We start from the raw sequence: 12,278 nt of genomic DNA, 5'->3' as shown, positions 1-12,278 counted from the left end.
AGCCTCGTAATTTATTCACTCTAATTACCCCGTAATCGCGTGTGCGACATAAACTTTTCGTTGGCGCAACACAAATACGAAGCCCTGCCCTGATCAGTCATGGACGGACTAATAAGCATGGAAATTCAATACAATCACGACAGTCGGAGCTGCAGCTGCGAAATCCCCGTCGTCACCGCATCGACGTGTAATAATCTCGACGAGTCCTATATGTACATAATCGAGAAATCGATAAACTCATCAAGGGATTAAAACTGCACGCGGACAGGAAGTCAGAGCGCAGTAGCTACTGGACGGGAAATAATCGCCTTAAATCAATCGGATACAATAATCGCGAGAGGCTGGTCTTGGCGCAACAAGCTTCGGAAAGCTCGAGCTCCTGACAAATTGAACAGGCGCGCCGTTTCAATCAATTATAACCAAGCGCTATATTCTCTCACTCATATATCGCGAAATGAAAAAATTCACGCTCTAATCATCGCGCATTCCGAGCACAGCGCTCGGCACAATCGCAAATTGTTTATCAACACACAGGCACGTACTCGCCGACGGTATAATATAACTAATCTGCTCGCTCAAAATAAGCGCGAGAGCTCGAGAGAGACGGCTTGTTCCGAGCAATATCCCCACCTCGAGCGAATACACGCGAGAGAGAGAGAGAGAGAGAGAGAGAGAGAGAGAGAGAGAGCTTCGTCGGCGCGGCAGTCGCTCTCGTCGCTGGCACACCATAATCCCATCGAGTTACGTGCCGGTCGCCTCGGCGCCCGCGCACACGCATGTCGTCGGCTCATCGATCGCGCGGCCGCCTCGATCCGCGGTGCGCGCGTTTCTCGATGTCTTCTTGAAATCGGGGCTGTTTTAAGGAACAAAAATTGCAGAGCGCGTACGTCGCTGTTGCAACGGATTATTAACGACGCTGTGACGTGAAGGAGCTTTTTCTCTCTCCGAGGAGTGGGCGGCGTGGGAGAGGCGGACCTTCTTCTTATTCTTCTGCCTATTCTTCTTCTTCTTACCTGCGGTGTGAGTAAGGAACTGTATACACATACACGGGACACGGGCTTCGATGTATTATTATTCCCGTCGCGTGTGTCGCCTGCATTTATATATATATATATATATATATATATATATATATATATATATATATATATATACATATATATGAGTAGGCGAGACACGGGGGAATTCGCGCGCGCTCGCGAGCCTCTCAACTTTCCTCGCGAGCGCGCGCGCAGTTATTCCATTGTCGCAACTCGGAGAAGTTTGAAAAAAAAGTATGTAACTATAGCTGCTGTGTATTTGTGCACGCGTTGGTTTTTTCTCCCGGATACGGCCCCTCGAGTGCGGATTTCGGGCGGAGGATTCTCGAGTGAGCAGGAGATTATTTTTGTCGGCGTAGCTTATATTTGGGACAAAGACAGTGTACATAGAATCGCGTAATACACGCGTCGGTACGTCGGAATATTCCAAAATCGATAAGCAGAGAATTTTCCTTGGGCAACCGGCTCGCTCCACTACATCACACGTGTACATAATACCTGTGCTATGTACACAATCGCTGTTAATGGCTCCAAGTTTCTCTTTGATTTTCCTAGTTCGATTCCGGGAAAAATTTATGTAAGGGGTATCCGAGTTGTACGTCAATTTGTTGATGTCGCGCGAAATACACGGCAATAAACCGTGTAACCTTCGGCCGTATAGTAATAATATAATAGCCTCGATCATTGAGAGCCGTGCGCGCGGCGCTGATATTGTGAATTATGGATTCCGGAATGGCCAATTGTACGTGAGGGAATTGGCGAGTGGGATATATAAGCGACGAGTAAATACATATTGATAATCGTGAAACGTAATTCAGCTTACGGTCGCGGTCTGAGAGGACTATTGTTCTCTGCGTGTAACTCTGCATTTATCAAAAATAAAAGCTCTCGCATATTTAAAACGTGCCGGATCATTTAAAAGCTTTTTAACCAACGTTCGGCTTACGATCGGCTTAAGCATACGCCACGAAAAACGTATGTAATGTTTCGCATAATGCATGCACTGATTTTTTTTTCAAAACAAGCTTTCAGTCAGCGCGGAAATTAGCTGATTGCGCGGGTAAAGCTCGCGCGGTGGAAGGATGCGGTTCTTTTAAAACGTTAAAAATTTAAAACACGAGTTCATGGTGAAAAGTAAAACGTACCCGCGGAATTAAAAAACGTGTTTTAAAAAACGGATGCGCTTTCATATTTTCAAAAAATAGGAATTTAATAAAGTGGGAACGCGTGTTTTTTTCAAACAGACGCACGCGTCTCGCGTCGGCGAAAGTAGAATTAATTTAGTTTCAGAGATATCCTTTGATTTTCCTGATCGGACTTATAAATAGACGTATACGGACGCTCAAGGGTCGATAAGTATCGATCTTCAAAACCTCTTGTGATTCGCGGAACAAGTGCGCTACACATGATCAAACGTGAACACGTAACTCGTGCGTCGTTTAATTTTTCTTTTCTCCCGTAGTTACATCGCATTCTACGCGGATAAATTAGTATAACTGGAAAAATAATGTTGCGAAAGAATGCAATTATAGCGTGGAAAGCCTGAAATCATTTTTTTCTCGTAATAACGTAGTAGTCGCTAGATCGATCGCATTTGCATGCTCAATTTTTCCAACCACCCGTTGTAAAAATTTTCAATTCCACATCCGGCCTTTAAAGAAGACGACAATTTCCCAGCAAATCGGAAGCACCGAAAACTCCAGCATATCCATCTAGCCGACAGCTGTCCAAAATATCCACCCCCGCATCCCTCCGACCATACAATCCTCCACCGCAACAACATTAGCGGCAGCAGTCGCGAGTTCGAGCAAACTCCTCTAACCGATCTATTTTTCCACATGTCAGAGTCCGAGCGGGGAAGCAGCGCAACGGGCATAGCTGCATCAGCTATACGCCGAGAGAGATGCGCCGTACAGATCCGAGTCGTCCAGCCGCAGCAGCAGGAGTAGTGGTAGCCGTAGCGGCGGCGCATCGCACGGCTGCACTTCGCAGGATCAGCCTTCGAAGACGAAGTTCGGCTTGACGCGCGACACTGGACACACCGCCGGCGGCTGCAGCGAGACGAGGAGAGCCCACATACACATACAGAGCGAGAATGAGAGCCAGCGCTTTCATCACGTGCATCACGGTGAGTTAGCCGCGGGAATTTTTGCCCGCACTTTCAACTTTTTCTTCTCTCTCTCTCTCTCTCTCTCTCTCTCTCTCTCTCTCTCTCTCTCTCTCTCTCTCGCTCTCCTTTCGTTCGAGGTTCCTTTATACTGCACGTAGACGTGAGATTTTTGTGTGCTCGCGAGAGAGCGAATGAAAAAGTTTCTCGCGATCGGTTTTTCTTATATAGCTATATGGCTCTCGGCGAACGATGACGCGGAAAATTTGTGTATGCGTGTAATGGCTTATTGTCGAAGCTTTCGAGCTCGCGTTTAATGACGCCTGCTATACTCGGAAACGTCTCGCACTCGCGTATAGCAGCCTTTTATTTTACGATTTCGCCGATTTACTCGAGTTTGCGTAAGTAGGAAAGGAAAAATATTCTAAAATCGTTACGGCGATCGTTAGACGGATATATGAGCTGGCATTTATCAAAACGAGAGCGAAAGATTAGAAAGATTCCAGCCCATCGATGAATTCCCGGTCTCGGGAATTCGTGATGCATTCGACTGCACTGGAAATACTTCCCCCGCCCGATGCTTCATTCGTGAATTCCGGGAACGTTGGAAAAAGCAAGTATTTCATTAAGTCGAACAGATCCATAGAGCCCATGACGATTCTTTCTCTTCTTTTAAAGTTTATTTACCCGATAGTGTAATATCTGTATATGGACGTGAATCACACAGCGTCGAATTATCCGGTGAGCTGAAAGGCTGCTCTGTTGCGCGTTTAATAAGCAACGAGTGTATACCTACAGGCGAAAGAAAGCATCCGCCGAGGAATTTCGTATATAGGAATTCCCCGGAGAAGAATTCCTTCAATCACGTGTCCGAAAGCTCATTAAAATGACAGCGACGAGAGCTTCGTAGTCAACTATACGATCCTACACTATATTTCTTCCGCAAAAAAGGCAAAGTATAATTCATACAGCCAAGCTTTTCATTGAAAAATTAAAAAACAGCCTCTCGCCGCAACGTCATTACACGCAAAAAAGAAGAGCACGTCCATTACGTCGCCAACCGAATTAAAATAAACCGCGCTCTCGCTTTTATCACTGCGCGGCGAAGCTTTCAAGAGCGCGCGCGCGTGTATGAAATCAGGCTGCATCAAACGCGTTTATTCGCAGAGCGGCTTAGAGGCCAACGAGTATACCTATATGAATAGTTACCGATACACACACCGGCCGGTCATCATCATCGCATCGCGAGCATGCGCCGCCGTCGACGCGCGCGCGCGCGCGCGAAGTGCAGCGTTACTTTTCCGAAGGTAATAAAAATGTAACGCGCCGCCAGCGGGAACAATTCAGCAGCGCCCGTCATGCATCGCAGATAGGTATGGAGGATCGCGAGAAAAAGCCTTTCCCCACCGGCGTGATAAAATTCAACGCGCCGCGTGACTCGATGGAGTCCTGCGATGACGAACAAAAAAAGGTGAATGCATTACACTGGATCGGTATTATACTCCCGTGAAATTATTTTCTGCGGCGGTCGTCGTCGGCAAAATATGTAGTAGGTGAGGTAGATGCTATTTCAAGAGAGTAATGATGTATTCCAGTTTTTCTGGGAATATATAGGAAAAACCGACGCGCGAAGTGACTCATGAGAATGTTATAGTCGCGTGCTCAAAGTTCGACTTTGAAAATGCTCTGCAATGCGTGAAATTGATAAACGTGAGGTACAGGATTTCGCTTCGAAGGCTATATACGTTTGTTTATTCTCGTGTACACTACTTTGAAAATCTTGATAAGCGTATAATTCGCGCTTCAGAGAAACAGCAGTAAATTTCCGAACGACTCGCTGTACACGCATATACGTAGAGGCCAAAGTAGAGTCTATTTGTTCGAAAGGCAAGCTCGCTATCGCGAATCTTTTATGTGAGAAATCTTGAAGATAAATCTATGAAGATAAAAGGGCGAAGCTTCGCCGTAACGGAACTGCCGACTCAAGACGTCGTCGAACACGATACACAAACTCTCGAAACGAGAGCTGCTACGGAAGATGTTAATCGAAGGCTGTCGCCCTCTACTCTCCTTCCGCGTTTCCTGCGCTGTCATCGATTTTCATTTTACGACGACATTACGACTTTCTCTGTCTCCGTATAAAGTTAAATGCGAAGCAGCAGAAAACGTATTTAAAAAATAAATGTACAAAAACTCCGACGTTTCCGGCAGTCTTCGCTCAAAACAAACTCGAAACGTTCGATAAACGTAGCGTTGCAAACGAGGAACTATGCACAATGAAAAATAAACACTTCAAGAGGAAATCGTAAGCCTATAGCGCACTCATGATCGCTTCATTATATAAAAATATTTCCAGGACACGTGGCTGCTTTTCTTCCCCTCGTGTTAGCTCTCTATGTGCCTATAAAGTCCACGCATTATCTCTTTCTCTCCGGTTTCGAGGAAAATCAACGGGACGAGCGCCAATACACGCGACGCGCAAATATGACCGTCGAAGTATTATGCTCTTTCGGTCGTGTGTGTACTCGTCTCCGTTCTGCAAACTAGCGAGCGCTCCTTTTAATCTTCCGCCAGCTGTCGGCGGTTATGGCGCGTTTCGCGCGCAAACATTGCGAATCGTCGTCGAAGCTCGCGTGTGTCGGCACGAGCTTTATGGCGTGGGAGGCTGAGACACGCGATGATTATACCGCGACTGCACGTTTCGAGCGATGCCTCTTTGGGCTTTGTTAATTTGTGTGTTTACGGAAGGTTCAAGTGGGCTGAGAATTATCGATTTTCATGCGTATAATTGTGATTGCTTTTTTGCAATTTACTAATCCGTATACGTCATTTCCACTTCTGCGTACAAAGCATTTTTTCGTGCAAAAAAAAACAATATTAACGTTTGCTTCGAGCGAGAGGTAACTAAAATGGAATTATAATTGTTTTGTTGAAAATATTCACTTTTCCTGCAATCTATTTGTATGCGTATTTTCACTTCTGTTTGAAATCTGCGTTGAAATTGACAGCCTTTAATCGAAAGGGAAGTAATTAAACATTTGCCTCGAACAGAAAATCAATTTGAAATTGTTACACGAAATAGTTTGTTGAGATTAATTTGTAATCTGACGTTATTTAAATAAAAAATATTTCGCGTGGGATTGGAATAAGAAAAAAAAACGAGTACTTCAATAATAGAGTAGTAAATAATTAACTCTGACTTATCTCTCTTCAATACGTCTTGAATTCTTTTCGTCTTCACTTCTGAGCGTCTGGTCGGCTTCAGAATGCTCGTACGCGTGAGATTGCGGGTACATTTTTCTCGGCGGTATAGATAAGGAGCGACACGTGTGCGCGCAAACATTGAAAAAATTGCTTACAATTAGATACTCTGCGAATATTTCGATAACTCTGAAACCAAAAAAAGTTACTATACATCAAGCATTACGTTGAGGACAGCTGATTATGATACGTACCGATATTTATACGGATTCTTTAGAAGGAAAATGAAATGAATGTCGGTTCTTTAATCTCCAACGCTTCGAAAACTGTGTATGATTTCCATCCGCGCTTATTATACATATGCACTGCAGCACTATAGAATTTTACATAAAAGAGCCCTGGATTAAAAAAAGATAACGATCTTTCACATGAAATAATTCGGATGCTTTGAAGCATTCACGTTTCAATTATATACCTACTATTCAAGTATCATCGTATCGTTAAATACTGATGACATTCGCATTTATAAATGCTTCCTTTTTAAATCTTTGATTTCCCATATTTTTTCAATCTTTTTATGCGAGTTTCATTAAATTTCAACTCATTGCCGTTATAGCCATACAGCAATAAAAAGTAAACTCGCAAAAACTTACTGCGCGAAACAAAGGAAGAAAAAGTCCCGATCGTGCACACGTGTATTAGTCTAATTCCTCAAATATCACGTCCGCCATATCTCACCCAATAAAACAGCGCGTTTCCGCTGCCTCCGCAGCTTCCACCATATCTCCGCATACAAAAATACGTCAGCCATTCTCATTCTCCCTCTCCCCCGTACGAAAACCCACGATTCAGCAGTGCATCTCCCAACGCAAAAAAAAGAAGAAAAAGAAAAAAAACTGACGCACACATCCTTCTTCTGTTTGCAGCTGCTAGTGGTGACAACGCCAGCGGCGATCGTGGTGGTAGTAGCGTCACCGGCCTACATGCTGGTACGTCCTCTCGAGGACGAGAACGACTACGCGCGAGTTCTGGAGCTGTCGCTGCTGTTCTACGAGGCACAGCGCTCCGGGAAGCTCACGTCCGAGGCCGGCAGAGTCGCCTGGCGTGGCGACTCTGCCCTCGGAGATCGTGGAGCCAACGGCGAGGACCTCACCGGCGGTTACTACGATGGTAATCCCCTCCCAATGTGTTATACATAGGAGCTAGGTCTGTAAAAACGCGCCGAGAGGTTGAATTATGGAACGGTCCTCGCGTGCAGGCGTAAAACTTATTAGTTATTTACTGTGCGGATTACGCGGATTTCATAAGCGCGATCGATCGATGAATTTTCATCGGCTCGTTTATTTACACACTCGATGATTTATATTTCGCGGAGTTTTTCACCGAGCCGCAGTGCTGTGTGTGAGCTACGGCGAGTAATTAATCCGCTCTATATCCAGCCCGAGCGTACTTTCACCTTTGAGACGTTAAATATTTCCTTGGCAAACACGGCGCGCTGTTTCTTTTTACTAGAGCGCGGACAGAAACAGGAGGAATAACGCGTAGCCTTTTATTTTCGTCCCCGCGAGCTGGCTTCCTCCTCGTGCAATAACTCCGGCGGGATTAAATTACTCGACTTTTTAAAACTCGCGTTATGCCATTTATTAAATTAGAAGTCCGGATATTTCGCCCCGGTGAAGCGACCTTCTCCCCCTCTCATTTCGGAGTATACGCCCTGTACATCCGCGCGTTGGACATCTCTTGTTGAAATGCACAGTGTATATGCATAGCCCGAGTAACGAGCTCGCGTCCGCCGAATAATACGCTAGTCCGAGTTTGGATGCTCCCGTAGGGCAGAACGCGCAGCTGTAAATAATACCCTCGAGATACGCGCAGGTCGTCGAGCATTTTGATTGCGCAGCATATCTATTAAAAACGAATCGTCGTCGTTGTTGCATTGCAGCTGGTGACTTTGTCAAGTTCGGCTTCACGATGGCCTCGACGACGACGCTGCTGGCTTGGGGCGCCGTCAGCTGGCCCGATGCTTACGCGGCCGTTGGCCAACTGGACGTGATTCGCGAGACCGTCAAGTGGGCCACCGATTACTTCGTCAAGTGTCACGTGAGTGAATTCGAGCTATACGGACAGGTTGGCGACTTCGCGATCGATCACACATTCTGGGGCAGACCCGAGGAGCTCAACACCAGCCGGCCTGCCTTCAAGATCGACCCCGAGCATCCAGGTGAGAGACTCGCAGATCGAGTTAAAAATACAAAGAAGACAAAAAAATACAAACGTTCCTTCCTCGTCTCAGGCTCCGACTTGGCTGGCGAAACGGCAGCGGCTCTCGCCGCGGCGAGCCTCGTCTTCCGCACTAGCGAGCCGTCTTACAGCGAGAAGCTTCTGCGTCACGCCCGCGAGCTTTACAACTTCGCGAACAAGTATCGGGGCCTCTATCACGAGGCGATCAGGGGCGCGGCTCAGTACTACGAGAGCACCGACTACGGCGACGAGCTCGCCTGGGCGGCCGCCTGGCTCTACAAGGCCAGCAACGAGTCGCGCTACCTCGAGGAGGCCGAGCACCACTACCAGCACTTCCATCTTCGCGAAAGGCCCAACGAGTTCTTCTACAACAAGAAGGTCGCCGGTGTACAGGTACTCGTCGACTTTGCTTTTATTTATCAATTTTTCAAAGAGTCAAAAAGAGAAATCATACGTGCGTTTAAGTAGATCAAGTCCGAGTTGCGCAAGCCAGGACTGTAAACTGTTACACATCGACGAATCGAAGGAGAAAATAAATCGGCGAAATAAGGAGGCTAAAGGAGGACGCTTTGCTTTGCCTACAGGTTCTTCTGGCGCAGTTGACCGGTACGCAAGAGTACCAGAACGCGGCTCATTCCTTCTGCAACTTCTCCGTGCGGCGACAGAAGCGCACGCGTAAAGGCCTGCTCTACATCGACAAGTTCGGGACGCTTTGTCACGCTGCCAACGTCGCGTTCGTCTGCCTCCAAGCGGCCGATTATCCGGATATCGGAGATCCCAAGGAGTATCGGGAATTCGCCCGACAACAGATTCACTACATACTCGGCGGCACAGGTTATTTGATCTCTTCTACTTAATCCTACTCATCCCCCCCCCTCTCTCTCTCTCTCTCTCTCTCTCTATCTCTCTCTCTGTCAAACGCGTATGGTGTATACGGATTACTGACGCTCAATTTCATACGCGCTCGATATTCGTGGACGATACGCGGGGTATTATGCTCCGCACTTTGCTTTGTTTTATTTCATCGGAACGCGCGCTTTTGTTTGATTTTCGAAGCTTTGAGTTTTATTTAAATTCGGACCGATCGCTTATCGCGTTTCACGATTCAATACAAAAAAGTGATTCGATTAATTGATTCCTCAGGTCGAAGTTACGTCGTTGGCTGGGGCCGCAACCCGCCGAAGCAGCCGCACCACGCAGCCTCCTCATGTCCGGACAGACCAGCTCCCTGCGGTTGGCCCGAGTTCGACCGAAACAGACCGAACCCCCAAGTGCTCTACGGAGCCCTGGTCTCCGGCCCTGACGAGGCCGACCGCTTCCACGACAAGCGCGAGGACTACGTCTACACCGAGGTGACCCTCGACTACAACGCCGGATTCACTGGCGCCCTCGCGGGACTGCTCCAGCTGCAAGTCAAGGCAGCCGCAGTCACGAGCACACCGAGAGCCGCTTGAGGGAATTATATCGTCGCGGACTTTTTCCTATTACACGCTCGTACCCCGAGCTTTTTCTTCGCGCAAGCTCAAGTGATTTATCCCAGGGCGACGGGCGTGAACAATTGCTTACGATCGCGATGGTTCTTCGCGCGGAGCTCTCGCATTGTTATTAATCGGATTATCTCAAGCGCTCCGTCTCACGATGCTTTCGCTGAAAAGTTTCGGAAATTCTGGGGGACTATGCTTTCGCCTGCCGGATAACGTTTAGTCGACGCTATGAACGTTCATTCGGATCCGAAAGGAATACTGCCTGGAATGCGCGCGATGCGTTTTAGCTGGAGAGATCGGAACGAACGCGCTCGCTGCGATCCGATAATAACTCGCGTTGCTGCTCTTGTTTTTTAGATGATTTTACGCCAAACTTTATAAGCACTTGAAACCATCGAGATCGTTAGCTTTCAATTGAGCGACAGCGAAGACTCGAGACTTAGAAGCGAGCCGAGAATTCAAATTCGCAAGCGTTCGGTATGACAGCGGAGAATTGCGACAAGTCGACGGATGATAATGAGGGATCGATGATAATTCGAAGGGATAACGCTTCCATCGGAGAAAAATCGCGGAGATGATAAAGAAACATCGCTGCGATCCTTCGACGATGGAGCGTTCGAATGGTTTTTACGGCGCGAAAATCGTTCGTTCCGATTAGCATCGAATTCCACTTTATTAAGTCACGCCGGCGAAATTATTCATGGATTTTCAACGCAGAGAAGCTATTATATTGCCACATCTTCTCTCTCCGTCGCTTATTTCGAATTGTGAATTCTCGACGACGACGACGACGACGAAGTCACTTCTGTAAAATCAAGCGATATCGTTTCGATAGATGTTTTGTATTCTATTTTTTTAATTAAACGAAACGATTATTATACGATACTTTTACTTCTTAAGCGCAAACATTTATTCCTAAGCCAATCTACACGTGCTTGTGTATCAGACTATAGCAATTAATTATCGAGATTATGATACACGTTTAGCTCGAGATTAAGGTAGCCTTAAACGGGATGAGCTTATGTGTACGGAAAACGATCCCGAGGGGGATGAAGTCGCATTAGCGAGCGTTAATCTCGGGATTTCCAATCGACGAAGTGTCTCTTTCTTTTTTTGACGATAACTCGCGAACATTTTTTTACGACAACTCTGCCGACTGTGCAAACTCGCTGCGGCTCGCGGGGTGATTATACTCCAGAGCCGATGAAAGTTTGCGTGAATCGGAGACTTTGCGACGAGATTCTACTGCATCGAGTTGTTTTATGAAAATTACGTTATTACAGCTGGACCAATTCTGCTTTCGATGACAACACGGAGACGATATTCCGGAGACGATTCGTTCGCTCTATGCCACTTCTGACCCGATCTATACATCGTAGATAATCGGATGTAGAAACTTCGGTAAATAGAAAACACTTTCCCGCGGACAATTAGGTAATTTATTGTACTTTACTTTTCGTAAGACATGATTATGTGGTGCCAAAGCGTTTAGAGAATCGACCTGAAATCATTTTAGGCTATAATTATAGATATGGGTATTATCTTTAGGTGAAAGGAGAAGATGCTCTTTTTTAGTATGATAATATACATGTTACATTCACGCGTATTTTACTTTTTATGCGACTCGCGCTAGATAAGAAAAAAAAATCGACGCTCAATCGTTTAGCTTTAGTTTTATAACGTTTTTTTCTTCTACGCTATGATGGCACATTACGTATACCTAAACATGCGCTGTTATAATTATTGGTTTAGTCTCTAGTATCTATGTAGTTTTTACATTGTGTATTAAATTATTTAACATGAGTGTATGTTGTGTACATTTTAAATGATTTGAATACCTCTCGGGTGCGAACCGAGGTGGGGATTAATTTATATGATGGTACCTATACAACATATAATTTGGAGTCTTCCATTTTATATTTGTACACCGATGAATTATATCACATGCGATTTGTAGTTTATATTTATATAAGATATATAGCGTTGCGCGTACAATATGTGAATGATATACTTTCACAGTTAAATCATAACGATTAAGAATTTTATATGAACAAACATTGCAATGAAATAAAATGATAGCATTACCCGCAACTGTACAGTTTTTAATATACCCTTCCCTCTTTAAAAGCTCCCAATGAGAAACGGTATATACGGAGTCGCATTTCAATTTTAAAATATATCCGCATAAATCCGAGACACGCGCGG

The 12,278-nt window shown here is 45.8% G+C and overlaps 1 protein-coding gene across 3 annotated transcripts; it reads left to right on the top strand.

Annotated features, from left to right (window-relative positions):
* Positions 1 to 708: 708 nt before the first annotated feature.
* Positions 709 to 12,164, top strand: LOC100122849 (endoglucanase E-4). Of its 3 annotated transcripts, none has more exons than XM_003424339.5 (7): positions 709 to 1,020; positions 2,886 to 3,168; positions 7,275 to 7,518; positions 8,291 to 8,569; positions 8,642 to 8,982; positions 9,174 to 9,423; positions 9,733 to 12,164. In XM_003424339.5, exons 2-7 carry the CDS (start codon positions 3,136 to 3,138, stop codon positions 10,041 to 10,043), a joined length of 1,458 nt encoding a protein of 485 aa, XP_003424387.1. In that variant the 5' UTR covers positions 709 to 1,020; positions 2,886 to 3,135; the 3' UTR covers positions 10,044 to 12,164. The 3 variants fall into 3 exon arrangements, with proteins under 3 accessions (XP_003424387.1, XP_008216646.1, XP_001606454.1); XM_008218424.4 differs by having other exon boundaries at positions 719 to 1,024; XM_001606404.6 differs by lacking the exon at positions 709 to 1,020 and adding an exon at positions 1,850 to 2,015.
* The last annotated feature ends 114 nt before the right edge of the window (positions 12,165 to 12,278 follow it).

This window comes from Nasonia vitripennis, chromosome 3 (assembly GCF_009193385.2).
Source record: "Nasonia vitripennis strain AsymCx chromosome 3, Nvit_psr_1.1, whole genome shotgun sequence".
In the NCBI taxonomy this organism is placed as follows: Eukaryota; Metazoa; Arthropoda; class Insecta; order Hymenoptera; family Pteromalidae; genus Nasonia; species Nasonia vitripennis.
This window is presented reverse-complemented; position numbering and strand designations above follow the sequence as displayed.

Coding starts and splice junctions, on each gene's coding strand:
- LOC100122849 (XM_003424339.5), top strand. CDS start 3,136: ATGAGAGCCAGCGCTTTCATCACGTGCATCACG. Junction 7,519..8,290: donor CACCGGCGGTTACTACGATG/GTAATCCCCTCC, acceptor GTTGCATTGCAG/CTGGTGACTTTGTCAAGTTC. Junction 8,983..9,173: donor AGAAGGTCGCCGGTGTACAG/GTACTCGTCGAC, acceptor CTTTGCCTACAG/GTTCTTCTGGCGCAGTTGAC.